Raw genomic sequence first — 27,728 nt, 5'->3', positions numbered from 1 at the left:
TATTTTAAGTGACAAAATATGGATCTTGGTTTGAATTCCTGTAACAAACTGTGTAGAAATTGACTATCAGGACTCTAAATCTTCAGCCAGTTTTCTATCAGTGCTACAATTACAGCAAATTGATAAAACCTCCTGATTCTTGCCTTGTGTGTGTGTGCATGCGCACGCATGCATGCACGCATGTGCATGTGACAGGCGCACACTTTTTATCCCCTCAATAGAACTAGAAAAATGAACAGAACTGTATTACCTTTTTTTCAAAAGCATATGCTTAATAATAATTGTCCTTTTCTAAGTACCATTCTAGGGGCTGGGAATGTGGCTCAGTGGTAGAGCGCTTGCCTTGCATGCCTGAGGCTCTGGGTTCAATTCCTCAGCACTACATAAGCAAAAAGCAAAAAACCAGAAGTGGCACTGTGGCTCAAGTGGTAGAGCACTAGCCTTGAGCTGAAGAGCTGAGGGACAGTGCCCAGGCCCAGAGTTCAGGCCCCACAATCAGACCTGGGGAAAAAAAAAAAAAGCTAAGTACCATTCTAAGTCCTTTCTAGAATGAAACATAAAACTACAGGTTGTACAAGCTTGCTGTTTAGTGAAGAATTGTAAAATATTTCAAATAAATATCAGGTTCAATCTCTTTATATTAGTATTTTTATTGACTTTATTGAAAAGAAAGATAATGTACATTTTAGGTGATTTTATAAAGTTAGGTGCTGTGGTTCATGCTGTAATCCTAGCTACTCAGTAGGCTGAGATCTGAGGATCAAAGTTAGAAAAAGACAGCCCAGGCAGAAAAGTCCATGAGACTCTTCTCTCCAATAAACTAGCAAAAAGCTGAAAGCAGAGGTATGGCTCAAGTAGCAGGGAACAGCCTTGAGAGAAAGGGCCACACAATAGCATAAGGCCCTGAGTTCAAACAACATTACTGACATATACCTTCCCCATCCCTACCACAAAGGACTAGTTTAGACATGAACTGAAATAATTTTTTTAGTTCTAAATCCAACCCAAAAGGCTCCATCTCAGAATAGAACAGTATTGAAAAAGGCTGCTTCTTGGGCACCTTCCATTAAAACAACAGTCCCACAAGGGGCTGGGAAGGTGGCTCAGTGGTAGAGCGCTTGCCTTGCATGCCTGAGGCCCTGGGTTCGATTCCTCAGCACCACATAAGCAAAAAGAAAAAAGCCAGAAGTGGCGCTGTGGCTCAAGTGGTAGAGCACTAGCCTTGAGCTGAAGAGCTGAGGGACAGCGCCCAGGCCCAGAGTTCAGGCCCCACGACTGGAGCCCCCGACCCCCCCAAAAAAGTCTATTTAGTCCTGTCCCACATGATTCAGTCAGAGTTGAACTAAATGTAATGGTCAAAACACTATTCAAAAAGACTATATATACATATATATATGCTAAATAGAAAACAGTGAGGGATATTAATTTACCAATATACCTTTAATTCTTCAAGCTTCTCTCTTATTTCAATGAATCCCAGGTGCAGTTTTCCCCCAAAATGATCAGCCAGTCGTCTGTCATTATCATGAAGACCTAAATAGGCAGAGCAGACTTCACAGACTCTAAGTTTCTGTTGTTGGAAGCTAGAAGCTGGCATAGAATTCCGATAAACTTCCTAAGCAAACAAAAAAAACAATAATTATGCAAACTTCACTAAAAGTCACATGCTTACACTAAATGTTTTGTTTCATATATATAATATATATATATGTATATATATATTAGAAGCATGACTATTTTGTCATGAAAATTGTAGGTTCCCTTTATCTCCATATTCTGTGTGGAGAGGGCTGGAGGTGTTGCTGTCATAGTGTCTTCCTAACTTATAAAAGTCCCTGAGGACGGAAGTGGCGCTGTAGCTCAAGTGGTAGAGCGCTCGCCTTGAGCTGAAGAGCTAAGGGACAATGCCCAGGCCCAGAGTTCAAGCCCCACGACCGACAAAAACAAAACAAAACAAAAAAGTCCCTGAGGGGGCTGGGAAGATGGCTCAGTGGTAGAGCGCTTGCCTTGCATGCATGAGGCCCTGGGTTCGACTCCTCAGCACCACATAAGCAAAAAGAAAAAAGCCGGAAGTGACGCTGTGGCTCAAGTGGTAGAGTGCTAGCCTTGAGCTGAAGAGCTGAGGGACAGTGTCCAGGCCCAGAGTCCAGGCCACATGACCGGACCCAAAAACAAAACAAAACAAAAGTCCCTGAGTCTGATTTCCAAACAGTTCCCTGAGTCTGATTTCCAAACAGTAAAGGAAAAAAAGTGTTGACAACATTATTTATAGTCAATACTAAGATACTTATCAATTACAAAACAATAGACACTGTAACAGAACAAAAATAGGCACATCATCAGAAGGAACAAACCACTAAGATGTATCTCTTCATAGGATATAGTACTACAACAGTATTCCTATCAAGATGCTAACCAAGGGCTTTTGTGTATCTCAGTGGAACAGGACTTCCTTAACATACGCAATTCTTACTCCTCCTCAACTCTGCACCCATGCAGCCATGAAAAAAAACTAGAAAAGCAGAAAACGAAGAATGCTTTACAAAGCAATTGGCCAACACTGCCTATGTGAAGCACGTACTCCCAGTACTAGGGAAGTGAGGCAAGAGACTTCCAATCAGTGTTGGATACATAGTGAGACTGTGTTTAAAAAAGAGATAGGCAGGGTGCTGGTGTCTAATGCTTGTAATCCTAAATATTCAGGAGGCTGAGATCTGAGGACCTACAAATAACCAACAAAAAGCTAGAAGGGGAGCTGTAGGAAGAGTGCCAGCCTTAAGCAAAACAAAGCTCAGGGACAGTACCCAGATACTGAGCTCAAGTCCCAGGAAAAAAGTCCCAGTCTCTCTCCCTCTCCAAAAAGATTGACCAAGAAACCTATAAAAATTGCTCAGGCCAGGTGCCGGTAGCTCACGCCTGTAATGCTAGCTACTCAGGAGGCTGAGATCTGAGGATCATGGTTCAAAGTCAGCCCAGGCAGGAAAGACCGTGAGACTCTTATCTCCAATAAACCACTCAGAAAACCAAAAGTGGTGCTGTGGCTCAAGTGGTAGAGCGCTAACCTTGAGCTGAGGAGCTGAGGGACAGCAGCACCCAGGCCCCAGGAACGACCAAAAAAAAAAAAAAAATTGCTTAGTAATAAGGATAGGCCTGGGGGCAGGGAAGGTGGCTCAGTAGAGCTCTTGCCTTGCATGCCAGACATCCTGGGTTCGATTCCTCAGCACCACATAAGCAAAAAGAAAAAAGCCGGAAGTGGCGCTGTGGCTCAAGTGGTAGAGCGCTAGCTTTGAGCTAAAGAGCTGAGGGACAGCGCTCAGGCCCAGAGTTCAAGCCCCATGACCAGACCCAAAAAAACAAAAAAACAAACAAGCATAGGCCTCTAATTCCAGCTACTAGAGATGTGAAGCCAGGATTATAGTTTGAGGCCAACTGAGGTAAAAAGTTATCAAAATCCTCATTCAAAACTAAGGCAGACAGGAAACAGTCGTCCCTTGCTATATCCTGGCTCACTCACTGTAGCTTCATTCTATCCCAGGTTTTTAAAAAATTAGGTAAATAATGATCTCTCACCTATTGTGGGAGTTAAGTTCCAGAGATCTCTGAGATAGGTGAAAATCCACAAAGCAGCAGTGTTATATGGTCATCCCTCACTCTTATCACAGGCCACTTGCTACTTCGGGGATTTTCACCTATCACAGGGGTCTCTGGAACGGAACTCCTACAATAGATGAGAGATAACTGCTGATGTTCAAGAAACACATTAGGAAGACTAAGGAAGACCAAAGAGGACTAAGATTGGAGGCTGGTCTGGACAAAAGCTCAAGACCCTACTTGAAAATTAAAAAATTAAAGGACACATGGTGTGGCTCAAGTGATAAAGGACTTACCTAACAAGTCTAAGGCCCAGTACAACAACCCACTTCTCTACACATAAAAGAATATCAGAGTCAAGTCAGATGGCTTACTTAAATAGGACAACTGATCTTGGATTATCTTTTTCATAAAGAATATTATTGGGGCAAGTAATGATATCTGAATTAATGGATTTTTTACTCAATGCTAGTGCTCTACCACTTGAGCCACAGCTCTACTTCTGGCTTTTTGGTGGTTGAGATCAGACTCTCACAGCCTTTTCTACCTGTGCTATCTCTGAACCAAGATTCCAGATTTCAGCCTCCTGAGTGTAAGATTACAGGGCTGAGCCACTGGCAGCTTATCATCCTATTACTTTTAGTCCTGTATCTTTAAAGTAGGTTTCTTATAGACAGTAAGTACATAGCTAAGTTGGGCAACAGGAGTGGCTCAATGGTGTACAACAAAAATCTACTCTAACAATCTCTGCCACTTAATTGTAAGATTTAGACCATTTACATTTAGTAAAATGATACACTGGGATTAAATTTACCACCTATTTGTTCTGTATGTTTGTCCTTTAGGTACTAGTTTACCTTTCTTCTAGTTTCTTTTAGACTAAAACTTGTTTTTTGTCAGTCAAAGAGCTTGAACTCAGAGCTTGGGTGCTATCCCTGTGCTTTTTCACTAAAGGCTACTGCTCTACCAACTTTGAGCCACGGCACCACTTCTGGTTTTCTGGTGGTAGACACTAAGAGTCTCACACGGACTTTTCTGACCAGTCTGGTTTTCTTTTTTTTTTTTGGTCGGTTGTAAGGCTTCAACTCTGGGCTTGGGTGCTGTCCCTCAGCTTTTCAGCTCAAAGCAAGTGCTCCACTGCTTGAACCACAGCGCCACTTCTGGTTTTCTAGTGGTTCTTATTGGAGATAAGAGTCTCAAGGACTTTCCTGCCCGAGCAGGCTTTGAACCATGATCCTCAGATCTCAGCCTCCTGAGTGAGCCACTGGCGCCCGGCTTCTTTTTTATTGTCAGTTGTGCAGTTTGAACTTTGGACCTGGTTGCTGTCCCTCAGCTCTTCAGCTCAAGTTGAACGCTCTACCACTTGAGTCACAGCACCACTTCCAGTTTTCTGGTGTTTTATTGGACATGAGAGTCTCTCAGCCTTTCCTGCATGGGTTTGGAACTGTAATCCTCAGATCTCAGCCTCCTGAGTAGCTAGGATTACAGGTGTGAACCACCAGCGCCCAGATACCAATCTGGTTTTCAACAGTGATCCACAAATACCAGCCTCCTAACTAGCTAGGATTACAGGCGTGAGCCACTGGCACCCAGCAACTAAAACTTTGTTAGAATTAATTACTTCCAACAGAATTAACTCCTGTTTTCTTGTGAAGTTATAAATTTCAGTATGTCAATGACTCCAAATTCCCCAAAACTACTAAATTAACTTTTCTAACTTTTCGATAATTTCAATCAAATAAATATATATTCTAGAAGACATAGTACAGTCAATAAAGTTGTAGTGTGGTTTTAAAAACATACCTCTGCTTCTCTTTTCTTTGCCCGTGCTTTCTCTACCTCATCCATTACTTTCTGCGATTCTTCCACATTCCCTTCAGCTCCTAGTTGTTCTACTTTGGCTAGCAATTTACCAATTTCTTCATTTAACTCATGAACACGTTCTGCCTAGAAAGAAAAGTGAAAAGACCATGAATAAACAGGATGAATATGTAGGCCAGTATCCGTGTAAATAATGCTTTCTGAGCATATCTAATGAAAAACAAGGTGCTTGGAGTCCTGCCGTCATCCCAATGGGAACAAGAACACTTAGCAATCTCAATGTTATTTCTTCTTTCTGGTCTCTACTTAGGCAATATATTTTAAGTATAAAATAACTTTTATTCCATGAATTGGCCTTCTATGTGCCTTCTCAAACGACCTCATAACAAAATCTTTATTATATTTAGTTTTACAGATCTACTTTATTGCTTTGTGTGTGTGTATGTGTGTTGAGCGCATGGCCTGGGCACTGTCCTAAATTCTTTTGATCAAAGCCTAGTGCTCTATCACTTGAGCCACAGCTCCACTTCTGGCTTTTGGACGGTTAACTGGAGATTAAGGATCTCACGGGCTTTGCTACCTAGGCTAGCTTTGAACTATAATCTCAGCCTCCTGAGCAACTAGTTAAGGAGAGGGGGCTGGGAAGGTTGACTAAGTGGTAGAGTGCTTGCCTAGCATGCATGAAGCCCTGAGTTTGATTCCTCAGTACCACATAAACAGAAAAAGCCAGAACTGGTGCTGTGGCTCAAGTGGTAGAGGTGCTAGCCTTGAGCAAAAGAAGCTCAGGGACAGTGCCCAGGCCCTGAGCTCAAGCCCCACGACTAAAAAAAAAAGTTAAAGGAGGTCTGCAGTGTGACCAATTACGTTAGTAAAGATTTTCATTTAATATTGACATCCAATCCTAGAAAAGTAGAGTGCCAATAATCTTGCTTTCAATCTAACATATTCCTTTTCTAGAAGTAGAGTCCCAGTTCTATTATATCTCCCTTAAAAAAAAAAGTCAAAGTAGTATTTTCCTGAATATGTCTGCAACTGTAGCAAATGATTCTACCAATATCCAAAGATCTTCACCCTTTCCTGTATCAGCTAATGGATGGTACCAAATATGGTCCACAAAAAGACTTGAAAAGCACTTTGTGACAGAGTGTGACGCTTCTGTAGCTCTGCAATCCTCCTAAGAGAACAAGGCAAAGCTAGCCTTCAAGAATGCCTAAGTCACCAACAGTTAACTGTATTAGATGTGACATGCACAGATGGCACAGGAATATTTGTTCAACCAACTCACTTTAATCATCATCATAGACTAAATAAATACTGAGTACTGAGTCTTCAGGTAGTTTGTTATACAGTTCTTCTGAACCAATGGATAACAATTACAATGATGTACAACCTAGAGTCAAAGCACTTGTGGGTCTCTTGTAAGATACTAGATTCCTTGTATTTCAGGATGCCAGTCTTAAAGACTCTCCATTTTCACAGAACTTTTTGGAAAAGGTTAGTGAAAAAAGTATCCCTTTTCTCAAAAAAAGGAATCTATTTCTCTTTAAACAAACACATCTTTTTTCATTATCACATGTTAGTTGTACAAGAAGGGGTTTTGCTGTAACATTTACACTCATGTAAATCAATATCAGTCTCCCTCATCCTACACATTGTCTGCAAATGATTTCATAAAGGATTCACTGTCCTGTTTTCCAACATGCAAAACACTTCAACCACATTTATCCTAACTCATTCTCTTTTATTAGTGCTTTTTAAATACTTATCTTAATGCCATATTTTAATGCTATTATCTGAATGCTAGCTTTGAGCTGAAGAGTTGAGAGACAGCTCCCAGGTCCAGAGTTCAAGCCTACGGACAACCCCCTCCTCCCCCCCAAAAAAAGGACCACAAAACATTTCTGGAAAGTAGCTAGTAAAAAAAAAAATCTTCAAAACTTAAAACCAAAATAAGATTGCAGTACACAACTTGCAAAACAAATAAAACTAATATAATGATGCCATCCAATGCTGGTAGATATGGAGAAATGAATCACTTACATATTACTCAAAATAGATGTAAAATGAAAACCACTCTAGAAAAATTTATCAATTACTTTGAAAACCCAAACTGGATTTTATGTATCTAGCAATTCCATTGTCAGGCATTGATGCTAGAGAAATAAAGCAGGAAGTAGTGCTGTGACTCAAGTGGTAGAGTACTAGCCTTGAGCACAGAGAGGCTCAAGGACAGAGCCCAGGCCCTGAGCTGAAGCCCCAGGACCAGCAAAAAAAAAAAAAAAAAGAAAAGAAAAGAAAAGAAAAACTGTACATAAATGGTTTGTGCAGCTTTGTTAGTATTAGCCAGTATGCCCAATGTCCTTCAAAGTGTAAACTTTGAAGGTTAACCTATGGTATAGCATATCTATACTATCGAACACTTTACAAAACATGTATCAACTCCAAAAATTTGTAGCCAGTTAAAAAGCCAATCTGTAATACAGACCCAACTTACCTAATATTTATAAAATAATTATAGAGATGAATAATGGTTGCCATAGGGCTAGGGATAAGGGCTATGCATGTTACTATAGAGGACACACACAAGGGAGGAATCTTGTGGTAACACTAAAGTATCAATTTGGTGGTAGTTACATACAAATTTATAAATTGCACATACTATACAAACAATTCCATGTGTAACTGGTGAATTCTGAATAAAATACAAGTATTAGATCAATGTTAATTTCTTTGATACTTACTACAGTTGGGTAAAATAAATGTCATAAGAGAAAAATAAGGAATTTCCTTTATGTCTTTGCAATCTCCTACACATCTAATGATTCAAAAAAAAAAAAAAAAAAAAACTAACAAAGGCAGTTGGAGCTACACTTTACCCTAAAGGAATTACTAAATTTCTTACTTTTGCTGCTACTTCAGCACTAATTTCTTCTTGGGTTTCTGCTAATCTCTTCTTAGCCACTTCTGTTCTTCGATCACAATCTGAAATGAATGACTGCAGATGATCCATGGCCTATGAAGTTTAATTAAAAAAAAAAATTACTGCTAGAAAGTGACCTTTTTAAAAAACTGTACTTTGAAAAAAATAAAAACCCAAAACCACTACTTTGGGACCAGAGATATAACCCAGTAGCTGAGTACTTGCCTCACATATGGAAGCCCTTAATTCAATTCTTAGTACTACAAACAAACAAACAAAAAAACCTATTGTATATAAGGAAACTGTTCCTTTCATACTTTGCTTAAGAAAACACAAAGTAATACCACTTTTATAAAAATATAATATATAGCTAGGTGCTGGTGGCTCAGGCCTGTAATCAGGATCACCTGTTTGAAGCCAGCATCTCCAATTAATTACTCAAAAACTGGAAGTGGCACTGTAGCTTAAGTGGTAGAGCACTAGCCTTAAACACCAAGAGGCTCAAGGACAGCGCCCAGACCCTGAGTTCAAGCCCCACAACCAGGAAAAAAAAAAAAAATACAATCACACACATATTATCCAGGCTAGGCGGAACACATTTCTAATCCTAGCATTCAGGAAGCTGAGAAAAGGGATTGTGAGCTTAAGAACAGCAGTCTACATAGTGAAGTGGAAACAAAACTAAAGACTAAACTGTCTCAGAAGCAGAAATATTTCTTCTAGGAATGTGTCTTGAGAAGCTAGAAGCTAGTGACTTCTGCCTGTAATCTAGCTACACAGAAGGCTGAAATCTGGAGATCACACTTCAAAGCCAGCCAGAAAAGTCCACAGACTCTTATCTCCAATTAACCACCAAAAAGCCAGAAGTAGACCTGTGGCTCAAGCAGCAAAGCACTAGCTTTGAGCAAAAAGAGCTCAGAAACAGCACTCAAACCCTGAGGACAAACCCCAGTAGTACTGGTATATTGGGGGGGGGGGGGGGAGTTTCTTTCTTTTTTTTTTTTGCCAGTCTTAGGGCTGGAAAAGAACCTTTGCAGAAATTTTAGCACTGTCTATAGTAGAAAAAATCCAGCTCACTACTTAAAAAAAAAAGGCACTTGTCAAGCATATGTACTAGCTGTATAATAATATTTAGACAAAAGCTTTAAAAAACAAATGTTGAACAAAAATATAAATGTGTATTCAGAGCATGCTCAATTCCAAATATGGGAGCCAAGCCAGGTGCTGGTGGCTCAGACCTGTAATCCTAGCTACTCAGGAGGCTGACATCTGAGGATTGCAGTTCAAAGCCAGCCCAGGCAGGAAAATCCGTGAGACTTATCTCCAATAAACCTACAGAAAACCGGAAGTGGCACTGTGTCTCAAGTGGTAGAATGCTTGCCTTGAGCTGAGGAACTGAGGGACTGTGCCCAAGCCCAGAGTTCAAGCCCCACGACTGGAGAGGAAAAAAAAAAAAAAAAAAAACCGGGAGCCATAACACAAAATTTCTTCAAAGTAAATGTAACCAAGAGACTATTTCTTCACAGAAATAATCATCACTGAAAAGCTTTTATCTATGATGATCAGAGCTAACTAACTTATTCTAATGTCTAATTTTTATTTTAAACCACAGGCAAAATCTACGTAAACTTTCATATACTAAAAAAAGAGTATATCAAATTAGTGAAAGAAAAAATAGTCAACTCAAAAATAGTGTTGAGTCCAAAAAGTAGCTAATATTGGGCTGGGAAGGTGGCTCAGTGGTAGAGCACTTGCCTTGCATGCCTGAGGCCCTGGGTTCGATTCCTCAGCACCACATAAGAAAAAAGAAAGAAGCCTGAAGTGGCGCTGTGGCTCAAGTGGTAGAGCGCTAGCCTTGAGCTGAATTGCTGAGGGACAGTGCCCAAGCCCAGAGTTCAGGCCCCATGACCAGACCCCAAAAAAAAAAAAAAGTAGCTAATATTTATGGGCTGGATGGAAGCTAGAACACTACTTCAATTCCTAATAAAGCCAAGATGTATCAAAGATTTAAGTGTATAAAACAGAAAAAAAAAGGGAAAAAAAAATGAGAGAACTCTTACCTCAGAATAGGAAATGTCTTTTATCAAATTAACACAACATAAATATAAAAATACTTGGCTAGGCCAAAACCAAGCAAAAGAAAAATGAAATAGGAAAAAATACAAATTGAGCTGGGCGCTGGTGGCTCACGCCTGTAATCTTAGCTACTCAGGAGGCTGAGATCTGAGGATCGGGTTCAAAGCCAGCCCGGGCAGGAGAGACCGTGAGAGACTCCTATCTCCAATAAACCACCAGAAAACCGGAAGTGGCGCTGTAGCTCAAGTGGTAGAGCGCTCGCCTTGAGCTGAAGAGCTGAGGGACAGCGCCCAGGCCCAGAGTTCAAGCCCCATGACTGACCAAAAAAAAAAGAAAAAATACAAATTGAAACTCTCTCCTGGGCTGGGAAGGTGGCTCAGTGGTAGAGTGTTTGCCTTGCATGCCTGAGGCCCTGGGTTCGATTCCTCAGCACCACATAAGCAAAAAGACAAAAGCCAGAAGTGGTGCTGTGGCTCAAGTGGTAGAGCGCTAGCCTTGAGCTGAAGAGCTGAGGGACAGTGTCCAGGCTCAGAGTACAGGCTCCATGACCGGACCCCAAAAAAAAAAAAAAAAAAAGAAAGAAAGAAACTCTCTCCTAAGAGAACTACAGTATTAAAAAAAACAAAACTACACTTATGTGGAGCACCAGTACCTCACACCTACAATCCTAATTACTCAGGAGGCTGAGATCTGATGATCACAATTCAAAGCCAGCCTGGGCAAGAAAGTCTGTGAGAGGCATCTCCAATTAACCACCAAAATTCCGGAAGTGGAGCTTGAGGCACAAGTGGTAGAGCACTAGCCAGGACTGGCACACACATACAAAAAAGAACCTACATTTACATTTTACCTTTACCTATCAAATTCAGCTAAAGAAATCTTAACATGCTGGGTTCTAGTGGCTCATGCCTGTAATCATAGCTACTCAGGAGGCATTCAAGCCAGCATGGGTAAGAAAGTCCATGAGATTCTTACTTCCAATTAACCACCAGAAAACCGGAAGTGGCACTGTGGCTCCAAGAAGTAGAGTACTAGCCCTGGGAAAAAAAAGCTCAGGAACAGCACCCAAGCATTTCAAGCCTCCCCTCCCCTTTTTAAATAGTCTACTATATATAGTAGGGTTTACATTAAGAACAGTCCTCAATTCCTCCCATATGTATAGATCTATATAGAGAAAAGTGAATATGAATCTTAAACTTAACTAGTTTAAAAAAAAAAAAAAAAAAAAAGAAGCCTGGGCTGGGAATGTGGCTTAGTGGTAGATCACTTGCCTATCAAGTTCAAAAGCCCTGAGTTCAATTCCTCAGTATCACATAAACAGAAAAGGCCAAAAGCAGCACTGTGACTCAAGTGGTAGAGTCCTAGCCTGGAGCAAAAGAAGCTCAGGGAGCTGAGTACCTGTGGCTCATGCCTGTAATCCTAGTTACTCAGGAGGCTGAGATCTGAGGATCGTGGTTCAAAGCCAGCCCAGGCAGGAATGTCAAAGAGACTCTTTATCTCCAATTAACCACCATAAAACCCACAGTGGCACTGTGGCCCAAGTGGTAGAATGCTAGCCTTAAGCTGAAGTGCTCAGGGACAGTGCCCAGGCCCAGAGTTCAAGACCTATGACTGGCAAAAAAAAAAAAAAAAAAAGAAAAGCAGCAGCAGCAGCAACTCAGGGATAGTGCCCAGACCCTGAATTTAAGCCTCAAGAGTAGCCAAAAAAAAGGGCTGGGGATGTGGTTCAGTGCTTGCCTAGAATGCATGAGCTCTGGGTTCAATTGCTCAATAGCACACACACAGAAAAGGCCAGAAGTGGCGCTGTGGCTCAAATGGTAGAGTGCTAGCCTTGAGCAAAAGGTCAGGGACAGTGCTCAGGCCCTGAGTTCAAGCCCCAAGACTGACAAAACAAAACAAAACAAAAGCCTAATAACATAATTATTTTTGCTTAATTGGAAAAATTAGGCTTAATTTTTCAAAACAATTAAAGAATTCTTAATTTTCACATTTTCCTAAAATATGCAGTATTGTCTTCTATTTCAAAAGTATTGTCAATTATGCAAATATCATCAGCAGGGTAATTTTTTAAGTGTGTTTCTTATAAGGATTAAAAACTCAGTATTAAACATGCTTTACTGAAAAAGATAACATAGTTCATTAAATAAAATCACCTACATCAAGTTCAAAGAAAAAATCCTGTTCTTTGGATGCAATTTCATAATCTGCTCTTAAAGCCAGGTCATGGACTTTCAGACATTCTCCAAGATCCATTCTCTGGGGAGGAAAAAAACATATTGAAAACATTATTTCAAAAGTTCACTGACAACCACAGTTCTCTTTAAGAATACCCATATTCATAACACACTTCTGCATTTGCTGATTTTCATAGCAAAATGAATAAACAATTGTAAAACATGGGGTCCCCTGGGCTTTGATGAAGCATACCTGTAATTCTACTCAGGAGGCTAAGATCTGATGATCACAGTTCAAAGCTAGCCCAGGCAGGAAAATCTGTAAGCCACTTTTTGTTGGTGGTGGTGGTAGTTGTGGGGCTTGAATTCAGACACTAGGCACAGTCCCTGAAGTTTTTCACTTAAGGCTAGCAGTCTACCACTTTGAGTCACAGCTCCATTTCTGGTTTTCTAGCTGTTTAATGGGAGATAAGAGTCTCATGGGCTTTCCTGTCCAGTCTGGCTTTAAACCTTGATCCTCAGATATCAGTCTCCTGAGGAGCTAGGACAGGTGTGAGCCATTATCATCCAGCCAGAAAACTGGAAGTGGAGAGGAGCTGTAGTTTAGATTAAATGGTAGAGGGCTAGCCTTGAGCAAAAGAGCTCAACAGTTCAAGCCCCACAACAACAACAACAACAACAAATAATCACCTTGGTGTCCAAAAAAATGGCACACTTGTTAACCAAAAAAGAAAATTAATAATCACTTTTGGACTCAAGAACACATGGACAAGGAACAGCCTTACAGAAACTGAAAAGGCTTTTTAACTTCTATATTTGACTTAGCTTCACATACAAAGAGATGAAAATTTTTTTAAAACCAAACTAAAACATTTTGAACATCTAATATACATTATGTAAAATTTAAACTACCTAACTTCAGGGTAACATTGGTCAAGATGTGCTATACTCATAACCTGATTTATGGAATTCTAACCTTTGTACAACTACTTCATAATTTTAAAAAACAAACACTAAACTTCATCATGGTTTTGAAGTTCTCAAAAAACAGATAACCTCAATAAAGACATCAGGAAAAACTCCTTATATCTAGCATAAATTCACTAAAAAAAAACCCTGTAAAATGAAATAAAATGTGTGCTGAGCATAAGTGTATCTCTGTAAAGTTTAGCACTTGAACTTGAGAAAGAAAGACTGCAAGTTTAAATCCATTCTAGACTATATAGCAAAATCCTGCCTCACAGCAAAACAAAACAAAACATACAAACAAAAGGCTTGCTGAATCTGGAACTCTTCTACTCACAATTTCCCAATAATTATACATTTACCTAGAGGTTTTCCTCATGAGACAAAATCCCTAAAATCTTACTTTTGTGTGTGTGGGCAACTGACAAGGTCTACTATGAAATCCTTTTGGGGGAAAAATGGACAAAGTTAACTATATATTAAAGGGTGATCAAAAAAAGGGATATGCCAATTGAAGGTATGCAATCCTCATTCCAGAATGTCTCTGTGGAAATCTAGTGAACAAGAGTATAATTCAAGACATCATAGTAAACATCCCTGTCATTTCAGTTACATGAGATACATAAAAGTTCAACACAACAGCGATAACAGTAAAGTCATTCAAATATCTTACTTAGAGATACAGACACAAATAGGCTCTAATTTTATGAAGCTGTATTCTAGGAGAAAAACAAAAAACATGAAGCCTATGATCAAAGTTAGAATGTCTAAGAAGTAGTAATAATTTAAATTACTTTAGGAAGCTACCTGGGATAAAGTAGTCAAAAAAGACTATTTTCAAGAGGGTGCATTTAAATTGTACGTCCTAAAAAAGAGCCAAAATGGTTTATGGCTATATTCCAGCTATTTGGTAAGTGAAGATCAGAAAGATGATCATAGTTCAAGGCCAGTCTGGGAAAAAACTTGAGACCCTGAGAAATAGCTAAAGTGAAAAAAAGGGCTTACGGTTTGGCTCAAGACAGTGACCCTAAGTTCAAACCCCAGTAACACAAATGGTTGGGAGGAAGGGAAGATCAGCATGGGATATAATGGTGAAAACCTACAGTAATAGCACTTAAGGAGGCTGAAGCAGTAAAATCTCAAGCTGAAAGCCAGCCATGGCAACAGAGCAAGAGCCACAATGTCAGAAACTCACTAAAAATTTTGAAAAATAGGAAAAGGTTAATTTGACCAGAAGTATATTATACACATATGGAAATACCACAACAAAACCTTTCATATAATTAATTTAAACAAAAACAAGAAAGCAAGCATGTAAAGTACTTAGGGCTCTGAGTTCTATCTCCAGAACTGGAAAGAAAGGAAACAAACTAAAGTGCCAGCTACTCAGGAGGCAGAAATTGGGAAGATTGCATTTCTAGGTCAGTCAAGGTAAAGTTAGTGAGACTTTATCTCAATCAGTAACTTGAGTGGGCTGGAGTATACCTGTGACCCCAATCAAGAAGGAAGAATCATGGTCAAAAGACAGCTCCAGACAAAAAACTTGAGATCCTACCTGAAAAACAACTAAAGCAGAAGAGGACTGAAGACAGAGCTTAGGCAGAATACTGCCTAGTAAACTCTAAGACCTGGGTTCAAACCACAGTATAGGGGTTGTGGAAGAGAGAAAGCCAGGCACTAGTGGCTCACACCTGTCATCCTATGTACTAGAAGGCTGAGATTCTGAGGCTCTAGGTTCAAAGCCAACAGCAACAGACAAAACTGAGGAACATTATCTCCAACTAATCAGAAAAAAAGACAAAACTAAAGGTCTGGTCAGGTCAGATGCTATGAACAAAAAGCCCCAGTATTGACACAATGCAAAAATGACCAGAGCAAACAGGTCTAGAGGTATGGCTTAAGCAGTAGCGGGCTTAATTAAGCCTGCCCAGCAACTGCAAAACCCTAAGTTCAAACCCTAGTAAAAAAAAAAAAAATAAAAATTTAATTACAAAAAGAAAAAAAAATAACAAGAGCCAGACGCCAGTGGCTCATGCTTGTAATCCTAGCTACTCAGGAGGCTGAGATCTGAGGATCGAAGTTCAAAGCCAGCTCCAAAGCCAGCCGGGACAGAAAGGAAAGTCCTTGATACTCTTATTTCTAATTAACCACCAGAAAACCAGAAGTGACACTCTGACTCAAGTGGTAGAGCACTTGCCTTGAGCATCAGAAGAGCTTGGACAGGGTCCAGGCCCAGAGTTCAAGCCCCATGACCAAAAAAAAAAAAAAAAAAAAAAGCCAGGTATGTTGACTCAAGTCTGCAATCATAGGAGCATAGAGAGTTGTAGGCTAATCTTACAGCTTTAACTCATAGGATGACTCTCTAAAAAGTTGGGAGGGGGAGCTTCCTATTAAGCAACATATATATATTAATAATTAAGAAAAAACAGGCACCAGTGACTCATACCTGTAATCCTAGCTACACAAGAGGCTAAGATCTGAGGATAGAGGTTCAAAGCCAGCCCAGGCAGGAAAATTCATGAGACTCTTTTATCTCCAATTAATCACCAAAAAGCTGGAAATTAAGATGTGGCTTAAGTAGTAGAGTGCTATCCTTGAGCACAAAAAGCTCAGGGACAATCCCCAGACCCTGAGTTCAAACACCAGTACCAGCACACACACACATACACACATGTGCGCAAATATGTACATGTATGTACACACACACACACACACACACACAGCTGAGAGGAAAAATCTTAAAATTCACTAAAAAACAAGCTAGGAATGACAAAGTCAGTAGTTGTCATTTGTTTCTTAATTTCTTAACATTAATCCCTGCAGTAATATCCTTTATAATTGAAATACACACCTTTCAGCCCTGGCCTTAATTCTTTGTCTATTTAAAGCTATAGCTTTAAAGAAGATAATTTTTATGGGTTGAAGTGCTGTCTTCCACATAATTAATCTTTTGGTGCCCTTTACACCATGCCTCTTATTTGGCATACAGGGGGGCAAGGAGCCAGACTTGACATATGAACTCCTGGATCTGTGATCTAAAACTCCAATTCATAACATCTAAAACTCCAATTCCATAGCATCTAAAAATTACCTGTATAACAGCATTCAATGCTGCCTTTTGTCAGTCCCCCCCCCTTATTCTTATCCCCTAACCAGTTTAATAATCTATTCTCAAGAAGAAAAAAAAAATTTTTTTTTGGAGGGGGGTCCGGTCGTAGGGCCTGAACTCTAGGTCTAGGTGCTGTCCCTCAGCTCTTCAGCTCAAGGCTAGCGCTCTACCACTTGAGCCACAGCACCACTTCAGGCTTTTTTCTTTTTGCTTATGTGGTGCTGAGGAATCGAACCCAGGGCCTTAGGCAAGCAAAGCAAGCACTCTACCACTAAGCCACCTTCCCAGCCCTCAAGAAAAATTTAAAAATAACATAAATTTTGCTTATGGCAAGAACTCTACAACACACATATCCCAACTATATATCAACCAACTAACCAAAATATCAATTATGTAAGTCAAGAACAAAGTAAACAAGTAAGAACACAGTTGTGCCACTGAAGTAGAGGTGGAGTTTTCAGTAAGTAGGGTTAGGAGGCGTCCTATATTGGGAGACAGGCAGATATACAATGAGGATTTTTGCCTGTTTTATTCACCATGTACCTGTGTCTGGCATGTAAGAATCTGAATTCTTGTTGCTTTTATTCATCTTGAACCCAAGGAAAAGGCAAAGAGAAGATTTGGCCCCTGAAAATATGGTCTTATTAACAACCAAGTATGGTCAAAAGGCATCCCAGGACAAAACTAGACTTTTTAGCCTTTAGGTTGGATAATTTCCAGTTCTTAGACTCTTTTTAACTATTTCAAGCCTTTTTTTTTTCCAGTCTTTTTTGTGTATGTTCTTCTCTTCCAAGAGGTACACTACATGAACTGTCAGAGCTATGAGCTCTTAAAATTTTGTAGACTCCAGCTTGCCATAGAAACTTGATGGTCCAACCTTTGAGGTAAGACCCCAGTTCCTCCCACTGCCTCAATCCCTCTTCCATCTCTTCTCTCCTCTCCCATTCTCCCACCCCTCAACCCTCTTTCCAGTTGCAATTTTTTTTAATTAAGATTTTTATTGTGAAAATACTGTTCAGAGGGGTTACAGTTACATGAGCAAGGTAATGAGTATATTCTTATCCAGCATTGCTGCCTCCTCCTTTGTATTTCTCCTACCATCCTTCCCTCCTACCTCCTCAGTGCAATTTCTTTCTTTTTTTTGGTCATAGGCTTGAACTCTGGGCATGATGTCCCTGAACTCTTCAGCTAGCACTAACCTAGCTACTGCACTAGCTGGGCTAGAACTCACGTGAGCCACAGTGCCACTTCTGGTTTTCAGGTGATTAATTGGATAAGAGTCTAAAACTATTTTTGTAATGGGGAAGATTGTTTAATTCTAGAATCGAAAGCATACAAAATAAATTTCTATACTACTGTACCTCTTTACTGCTGTAGTAATATTTTGATACAATTCAGTACACACAAGATATACAGCTCATCTGGTGAACGGTAGCAGTTTCTGCATCAATAACTGCTATGATGTCTTGAATTATATTCCTTTTCACTAGCTTTCCACAGACACATTCTGGAATGAGGACTGCATACCCTCCAACTGGAAAGTCTCTAAGTCTCTCTCTGTTGTTTGTTTGGTCAGTCACTGGGCTTAAACTCTGGGCACAGGTGCTGAACCTCAGTTCTTCAGCTCAAGGCTAGCGTGCTACCACGAGAGCCACTTTTGGCTTTTTCTGCTCATGTGGTGCTGAGGAATGGAACCCAGGGCCTTATGTACACGAGGCAAGCTCTCTACCACTTAGCCACCTTCCCAGCCCCTCTGCTCTTTTTTTGATCATCCTTTAATATATATTTATCTTTGTCCACTTTATCCAAAAGGATTTCACTTGCTCACACACAGAGAAGTAAGATTTTAGGGATTTTTGTCTCATGAGGAAAACCTCTGGTTTGGTAAATGTGTAATTATTGGAAAACTGCAAGCAGAAGAGTCCCAGATTCAGTAAACCTTCTTTTGTTTGTTTTGAGGCAGGATCTTAGTATATAGTCTAGAATGACTTTAAACTTGCAGTCTTTCTTCCTTAAGCTCAAGGACAGGAGTACATTGCCATGCCCAGCACACATATTTTATTTCATTTTATAGGTATTTGTTTTTTTGTGAATTTATACTAGATACAGTTTTGCTTGATATCTATAGTGAGGTTATCTGTTTTTTAAGAACTTCAAAACCACGCTGCAGCTACTATTATTTTTATTTGAAATAATAATTTCAAGATTCTGTTACTACCTTTGTTTTTTCTAAATTATTACTAGCATACATTTGTTTACCCAGACCACCAGGAACTATGCATAAATATTGTTTTTGAAGTACTTCAATATCATTATCTTTCCTCAGGAAAGGTACATACCACAAATAATGTATTATAGGGAAAAAAATGACAACCGAGCTATTTTGGGGAGGTATGTGTGTCTACATTTGTAATGGGATGCTGTCTATTGAATGCAGAGTGAATTAAAAAGGGAAAAAAACATAAAAGAAAAAAAAGGGCCCCTGACCTTTTAGTGGTTTAGTGGTAGAGTGACTGCATAGTATGCATGAGGTCCTGAGTTCGATTCCTTGGTACCACATAATAAAATTAATAAAAGGAATAATAACCTTTAAAAATGTTTTTTAAAAGGAAAAAGAGTAAGACTAAAGTATTATTGTAGATAAAAGAAATTAACTTAGGCCTTTATAATAATTTCCTAAGCTATAATAAACGTTCCAGGAAGTGGAGGTGTGGTTCAAGTGGTAGAGCACCAGCCTTATGCAAAAAAAGTAAAATACTCTCAGGAGAGGTCTGATGATGTAACATAGTATTTATCAAAATGAACTCTAAGAAATAGAAACAAAGGTTTTTTTCTTTTTGCTATTTTTACTTTTTCTTTTTTGTTCACTTATATCTGTCTTTGAGAGGGTACAAAGGAACACAGAAATGTAGAGAAAAAGGGTGAACAAATGCAGCAGTGGTATACTCACTAGACACTACGTTGAAAATGAACTATATAACTTGTGGGTGAGGATGGGAGGGAAAAGCTGGGTGAGAGTGAGGGAAGGAGTGATATCAAAAAAGAAATGTAGGGCTGGGAAGGTGGCTCAGTGGTAGAGTGCTTGCCTTGCATGCATGAGGTCCTGGGTTCGATTATTCAGCACCACATAAGCCAGAAGTGGCACTGTGTCTCAAGTAGTAGAGCGCTAGCCTCAAGCTGAAGAGCTGAGGGACAGCACAGCACCCAGGCCCAGAGTTCAGGTCAAAGGACCAGCAAAAAGAAAAAGAAAAAAGAAATGTACTCTTTACCTGACTTATGTAATTATAACCCCTCTGTACACCAACTTTATAATAACAATTTTTAAAAAATTTAAAAACAAGAGCAGTTGCACACTAGTAGTAGCTCATGCCTATAATCCTGGCTACTCAGGAGGCTGAAATCTGAAGATCGCAATTTGAAGCTGCACTGGCAGCAAAGTCCTTGACACTCTTTTTTGTTGTTGTTGTTGTTGTTGTGAGGCTTGAACTCTGGGCCTGAGTGCTGTCCCTCAGCTCTTCAGCTCAAGGCGAGCGCTCTACCACTGGAACTACAGCACCACTTCCAGTTTTCTAGTGGTTTACTAGAGAAGAGTTTCACGGACTTTCCTGCCCGGGCTGGCTTTGAACCTCGATCCTCAGATCTCAGCCTCCTAAGTAGCTAGGATTACCGGCACCCAGTGGAAGCTAAGAATGAGAGGACTGCAGTGTGAGTCAAGCTTGGGCAGATAAGCTTGAGAGACCCCCCACCTTTTCAACTCATAGCTGGGAGTAGTGACATGTGTCTATCATCCTAGAGGATGTGAGAGGATGAGATTGGAAAGATCTTGAGTTTTCAGGTCAGCCCAGGCAGAAAAACCCACAAGATTCCATTCTCAAGAGACATAATCTGTGATATCCATTATGTCATTCCAGGTCCAGTGACAATCATAAATGAGTATCATGGACCTGGTCATCCCATGCAAAGAGTAAAATACTATCTTCAAAAATAATCAGAGAGGGCTGGGAAGGTGGCTCAGTGGTAGAGTGCTTGCCTTGTATGCATAAGGCCCTGGGTTTGATTCCTCAGCACCACATAAACAGAAAAAGCGGAAGTGGTGCTGTGGTGGCTCAAGTGGTAGAATGCTAGCTTTGAGCTGAAGAGCTGAGGGACAGCGCCCAGGCCAAGTTTAAGCCCCACAACTGACCAAAAAAACAAAAAACAAAAAACAAAAAATCCCCACAAAAACAGAGAAAAGCAAGGCTGGAAGTATGACTCGAGTATAAATAATAAGTATAAATAATATGAATGCCTGCCAAGCAAGAGCAAGGCACTGAAGTCAAACTCCAATACTGCAAAAAATAAAATACAAACTCATGTTTCATACAAAAAGTCAAAACTCAGGACATGTTGTTGAGTCTGCTGGGCACGATAATAAATGCCTACCGTAACAGCCTGATAATTATTATTGATGTGTTCGCATATATACATTTAATTAACTTGCTTTTTCTTTTTGGTGCTAATAGTGGACTTGAATTTAGGACCTCTATCTCTAGCTGGACTTTTTTGGCTAAGACTGGAGCTCTACCACTAGAGCCACACCATCTCCAGTTCCAGCTTTTCATTGGCTAATTAAATACGAGGTTTGTCTACTCAAGACTGGCTTCAAAACTCAACCCTTAGTATCTCAGCTTCCTGATTAGCTAGAATTACACATGAGCCAGTAGTGCTTGGCTTTGCTTACTAACATAATAATTAGTAATGCCACATTAATGAAAGATAAAGTATCATTGAGAAATTCTCAAAAAAATGAATACCAAGCCAGGAGTCAGTGGCTCACTCCTGCAACCCAGGAGGCTGAGATCTGAGGAATGAGGTTCAAAGCAAGCCTGGGCAGGAAAGTCCATGAGACTCTTATCTCCAATTAACCACCAAAAAGCCAGAAGTAGAGCTGTGCTCAAGTGGTAAAACATTAACCTTGAAGGGAGGTGGGAAAGAGGGGTGGGGGGAAGCTCAGGGACAGTACCCAGTATTTACACATGCACGCGCGCACACACACACACACACACAAGCATGCACAAACACAGAGCAAAGAAACAAAAAAGTTGTAGTTCTGCAATTACAAGCTATTTATATGTAGGATGAGCTATTATTAACAGTTCTTTTTAATAATAAGGTTTCTAAAGACTAACATGGGTGCTTTGTAGCATTTATTTTGGGGGTTTGTTCTTCTTGTGGTGGTTCTTACATGCTTTGTTTTTTTGGGTCCGGTCGTGGGGCCTGAACTCTGGACCTGGGTGCTGTCCCTCAGCTCTTCAGCTCAACGCTAGTGCTCTACCACTTGAGCCACAGCGCCACTTCCAGCCTTTTTCTTTTTGCTTATGTGGTGCTGAAGAATCAAACCCAGGGCCTCATGCATGCAAGACAAGCACTCTACCACTGAGCCACCTTCCCAGCCCAGGTTTTTTTTGTTTGGTTTTGATATGGGGTCTTCCTCTGTAGCCAAGGCTAGCTGCAACTCTAAAATTTCATGAAAATCTATTAGGTAGCTTAAATTCTGAAATAGAGTCAAAACATTATATGTGATGATCAAACTGTCTATCAAGCCAGCAAGTGAAACATTTCTCTCCCAGACTCCTCTACAGACACCTTTATAAGATCTTTGGCCTGTTAATACAGGACATCATCACCTTCTGGTCTCATTTTTTGTTTGTTTTTTGGGTCAGTCATGGGGTCTGAACTCTGGGCCTGGGCGCTGTCCCTCAGCTCTTCAGCTCAAGGCTAGCGCTCTACCACTTGAGCCACAGCACCACTTCGGGCTTTTTTCTTTTTGCTTATGTGGTGCTGAGGAATCGAACCCAGGGCCTCTGGCATGCAAGGCATGCGCTCTACCACTGAGCCACCTTCCCAGCCCATGGTCTCATTTTTATGGATGAGAAAAAATGCTACTACTGAATATTAAAGCCTCATGCATGTTATCCTAGCAACTTAAGAGGCTGAGATCTGGAGGATTTTTAGTTTGAAGTCAACAAGGGCAGAAAAGTCTGTAGAGATTCAAAAAAAAAAAAAATCCAAGTGGTAAGAGCACTAGCTGAACAAGCAAGCAAAGCAAGCAAATTGAGAATAACATTCAAGGCTCTTAGTTTAAACTGCACTACCACTAAAAGGGAAGGAAAACTAATTGAGTATTTCTCTATCATACTTATTTCAATGATGTTAAAGATGCAAAAAATAATAATAATAAGATAAAATAAATTGTAAGTACTGGTGGCTCACATCTATTATCATACCTACTCAGGAAACAGAAATCTAAGGATCAAGACTTGTCATCCTGGACAGACAAATCCTTGTCTGGAAACAGCTAAGTTCTGGTAACTTACAACTATAATCCTAGCTACACAAAAAGCTAAGTGCAGCACAGTAGCAAAGCATTTGCCTAGCAAGTGCAACTTTCTGGATTCAATCCCCAGTACCAAAAACAGAAAAAAAAAGGGGGAGGGGGCTAAAATCTTAAGATCAAGGTTTACAGCCAAGCTGAAGCAGAAAAGTACATGAAACTCGTATCTTCAATTAGCCATCAAAAAACTAGATGTGGCTAAAATGAAGAGTACTAGCCTTGAATAAAAAAAAGCTCGGGGGGGGTAGGGGGGAGGCTGGGAAGGGATGTGAAGGGTAAACAAAGGAGGAGGCTGCAATGCTTGGTAAGAAATGTACACATTATCCTGCCCACGTAATTGTAACTCCTCTGTACAGTATATTCACAAATAAAATTAAATTTAAAAAAAAAAAAAAAAGCTCAGGGAGGGGCTGGGAAGATGGCTCAGTGGTAGAGCGCTTGCCTTGCATGCCTGAGGCCCTGGAAACACCACATAAGCAAAAAAAAAAAAAAAAAGCCTGAAGTGGCGCTGTGGCTCAAGTGGTAGAGCACTAGCCTTGAGCTGAAGAGCTGAGGGACAGCGCCCAGGCCCAGAGCTCAGGCCCCAGGACCGGACCCAAAAAAAAAAAAAAAAAGATGTGTGTGGGGAAGATTCCATTTTTATTTTATTTTATTGAGAATGGATTGAGAATTACTTCATGCATACTAAGCAAGTACAAATGAGCTACACACCAGCCCTTATTTTGACATAATCTCACTAAGACTGACCTCAAGTGTTGGCATTACAGGGGTATGCCACTTCATCTGGCTGAGGCTCTTTTTTTTTTTTTTTTGGGTCCGGTTGTGGGGCCTGAACTCTGGGCCTGGGCGCTGTCCCTCAGCTCTTCAGCTCAAGGCTAGCGCTCTACTGCTTGAGCCACAGCGCCACTTCCGGCTTTTTCTTTTTGCTTATGTGGTGCTGAGGAATCGAACCCAGGGCCTTGAGCATTCAAGGCAAGCGCTCTACCACTGAGCCACCTTCCCAGCCCCTGGCTGAGGCTCTTTTAACAAAATAGTTTCAACTGCATTTACTACAAAAAAAATGTCAAGAGGTGTTTCCTACTGCACAGGTCTTGGTATTTTTTTGTTTAGAATATGTCCTTAATTTGACTCTACCTATCAAAGAAAGAGCTATTCATTTAGATATCTTTATTTAAGAAAATGCACTGTTGCAAAGAAAACAAGCTGACAATGTTTTCTTCATTTCAGTAATTTCTTGTAAATAAGAAATAAAACTAAGGGCTGGGAAGGTGGCTCAGTGGTAGAGTGCTTGCCTTGCATGCATGAGGCCCTGGATTGGCTTCCTCAGCACCACATAAGCAGAAAAATCCAGAAGTGGCACTGTGGCTCAAGTGGTAGAGCACTATCCTTGAGCTGAAGAGCTGAGGGACAGTGCCCAGGCCCAGAGTTCAGGTCTCACAACCAACCAAAAAGAAAAAAAAAGAAAGAAGAAAGAAAAAAAAAACTAGCTCAAGGTTTAATCCTACTACCTTCCCACTAAGTGCATCTGTGAAGAGAAGCCACCTGTAATCATTTCAGCCAAATCCAAAAGTCAAGGGATCTTGACTATTTAAATGGATTCTTTATTCCATTTAAATACCTTCATCATCATGCTTTATCTTCTAAATTAAATGATACTATATGATCAACTAACATCTCTGCATAGAATGTAAGAACACTTTATATTAGAACTCAGAAATATCAAATATTAATGGATTTTGGAATTGGAGCTGTGGCTCAAAGTGGCCTTGGGTACAAAAAGCTCAAGGACATGGCCCAGGCCCAAGATTTCAAGCCCCAGGACCAACACACACATACACAAACAAAAAAAAGAAATAGAGATGAATTGTAAGTGACATTACTCTCAAAGTAAGCTATAGGGATTTAAATATTCAGTAATGTTTTCCTCACTGACTCCAAATATTTGTGCAAACATGCACAAATACTAAGAATTTAAACTATTCTGGTTACTAGATTTCTGAACTCAAAATATAAACCTTATACAGCATTAAGTTCTTCTGTATTCCCAATCAGTGTACCTTAAGAAAACAGTTCTGGGGCTGGGAAGGTAGTTCAATGGTAGAGTGCTTGCCTCGCATGCATGGGGCCCTGGATTTGATTCCTCAGCACTACATAAACAGAAAAAGCCGGAAGTGGCATTGTGGCTCAAGTGGTAGAACGCTAGCCTTGAGTTGAAGAGCTGAGAGCCAACACCCAGGCCCAGAGTTCAAGCCCCACAACCAACCAAAAGAAAGAACGAGAGAAAGAAAGGAAAGAACAAAGAAAGAAACAAAGAAAGAAAGACAGTTCTGAAGCACAGAAACAATTATGAAATTACAATTTCTGTTGTAAGCCACAGTGCCAATAGATACTTATAATACATCCATTACTGTAAATTTAAATCACCAATTAGAATAAACAAACTATAAGGAATGCAAATCTCTAATAAATGTCAAAAAAAATCCTTGCTGAGTTATTTTGAAAAAAAAAATTAAGACTAGCAAGTAGGTCACCCTTGTAGTATACTCATAATCAAATAATGGATTTAATAAATACGTACAGTTCCAGAAAGGACATCATGGGGACAACAGTTGAGAAGGTGACTCTTGCATACTCTGTCATCACTGAATTTGATTCGTTGACGAGTAGTATCTCCTGTAATATAGAAAAGTTAATAACATTCAAGGTTAGACAACTAGAAAGTATTTATTTTCTGAAAGTCCTAGTATCACTAGCTTTTTATGTGTGGCTATACACACATACATTTAAATCAACCCAAGAGGGATTAGTTTTTTATATAACATCCTATAGAAAAACTACTTTAGATAACATGCAGTTGCAGTATGTGTACTGTACATGTAACTCAAATAGTCAAAGTAGAAAAGCAATGCATTCTGTTAAATAGGAGTATTTAAAAAAAAAAAAAAGCATAGCATTTTAGAGCAGGAATGGACCTTAAAGATTATCAAGTCCAACTCCTTCATATTGCACATGAGGAAACTGAGCCCCCCACCCCCACCCCCCCGGAGGTTAAGCAACTTGCAGCAGACCCACTAAGAGAGTTTCTACTGGTATATAATGTCCCCTTCTTGACAATAAGCACTGATTTATTTTGTAATTATTTACATTAATTAAAAACATAAAAAGTAATCTTGCAAACATTGCATACACACTGCGAATCCCCACTGAACCCCAGACGCCATTTCTTCCACTATTTTGTTCCAGCTGAAGTGTCTCCCTTTTGCTGCTGGGAGGAGTTAGAGAGGGTAGAATAGCGCGTTTAAGAGCGTACAAACCTGGAAGAAGGACTTACACACCAGTCAAACAAAGGCACATTGCCTAAAAGAAATGTTAACTTTAATGCCTCCAAAGGTTCCATACCTCCAAGTTTTATGTGGACTATACTATATTGCCAAACTAGGTACATTTAAATTTACCCTGTTTTCATATAAAATAATGCAGCTCCTAAGCAACAATCTGAGAAGAATCCAACCTGCTTATTAAATCTGGCTTTAATAAAAACTTTATGGAAGCTAAGAAAAAAAAAAAAGGTAAAACTTGAGGTGTTACAAAATATAGATTTTGGGATTTTCTGACTTAGTCTCTTTGGAGAAGAAAGAAAAACTCCTAATGATGTTTCTTCTCTATATTCAGAATGATAATCCCTAAGAAATGTAGGTATTCTATTATTAGCCTTAAATTTGTATCATTGGTGAATGAAAGAAAACCTACTGGTGAATTACTGAAGCAAAAGCTGTTGAAGCAAACCAAGAGATTCTAAATATCTCTACAGTTCACAAGACCCCTGGAGCGCCCCAAAAGTTCATTTAAGCAGTAATTCAACCTCTTAATTTCTGTATTTGTGCATTTAAATAACAAAGAAAAGTTAAACCGTTACCTTTTTAATGGCCTTACATTGAAGTACTTAAATTCAACTAAATACTATGGGGTAGATTTTGTTCAAATTGTTTTAACTTTGTTAAGATTCAAAGAACACTTTGGCAACCAGGGTATATAATGTTTCTCAAGAACAATAATAGTTAAAATGATAGCTTCACAGCAGTTCAACAATAGGTTTTCTAGAGACTCTTTGGTTTTTAGTAGATAACCTATCTAGTGTTCAAGCCTGCTACTACAATAAAAAGTTACTTTGATGGTCCTTTTTTCCTTTTAAACACAACTGCTTTTGTTCCACATTCATTAACACATCTGAAAAGTTAGCAATAACTCACGGCTCGGCGAATGCGGGGCCTTTCTGACACTCCCTTGCAGACTGAAGTAGGCAGGCATAGATACATTGAACCTTTACAAATAAAACAAGGGGCCAGATTGTTCAGTTTGTATAGAATAGACTCTGCCAGCAATTTCAATACAGCATCTAGAAGTACATGGTGACTGTGAGGATTCTTGTATAAAAAATAAAAAGGAACAAAATCAGGGTGTTTTATGTATTATAAAGGGAACAAAATCAGGGTGTTTTATGTATTTTCTCTATTTTTTATTGTTTTTACAATACTGACTTAACAAGTGTAACCCCATACAAGATTATGACTGGCCATAAGTAAAAGTCCAAGACTGGAGCTGTTGTAAGGTGCCTTTGGGCCAAGTAAAGTTTAAAAAAAAAAAAAAGTTTCTTTAAAAAATATGCAATAAGCTGGGAGCTGATGGCACATGCCTGTA

At 39.7% G+C, this 27,728-nt stretch overlaps 2 protein-coding genes across 8 annotated transcripts in view; one reads left to right on the top strand and one right to left on the bottom strand.

Annotated features, from left to right (window-relative positions):
- The window catches only part of Luc7l2 (LUC7 like 2, pre-mRNA splicing factor), a 60,150-nt gene that overhangs the window by 16,882 nt on the left and 15,540 nt on the right, over nt 1-27,728 (bottom strand). For 4 of the 7 annotated variants that reach the window (XM_069996888.1, XM_069996887.1, XM_069996892.1 and 1 more), the window contains 6 exons: nt 27,281-27,351; nt 25,609-25,703; nt 12,566-12,664; nt 8,315-8,425; nt 5,395-5,538; nt 1,439-1,615 (listed from right to left, as the gene is read on the bottom strand). In XM_069996888.1, coding sequence (XP_069852989.1) covers nt 1,439-1,615; nt 5,395-5,538; nt 8,315-8,425; nt 12,566-12,664; nt 25,609-25,703; nt 27,281-27,351 — 697 coding nt within the window. The remainder of the gene's footprint in view (nt 1-1,438; nt 1,616-5,394; nt 5,539-8,314; nt 8,426-12,565; nt 12,665-25,608; nt 25,704-27,280; nt 27,352-27,728) is intronic. The other 3 variants (XM_069996894.1, XM_069996890.1, XM_069996893.1) reach the window with 1 other exon arrangement.
- The window catches only part of Klrg2 (killer cell lectin like receptor G2), a 73,329-nt gene that overhangs the window by 39,404 nt on the left and 6,197 nt on the right, over nt 1-27,728 (top strand). The window lies entirely within an intron of this gene.

This window comes from Dipodomys merriami, unplaced genomic scaffold, assembly GCF_024711535.1.
Source record: "Dipodomys merriami isolate MVZ:Mamm:240054 unplaced genomic scaffold, mDipMer1.0.p SCAF_5, whole genome shotgun sequence".
Lineage (NCBI taxonomy): Eukaryota > Metazoa > Chordata > Mammalia > Rodentia > Heteromyidae > Dipodomys > Dipodomys merriami.
This window is presented reverse-complemented; position numbering and strand designations above follow the sequence as displayed.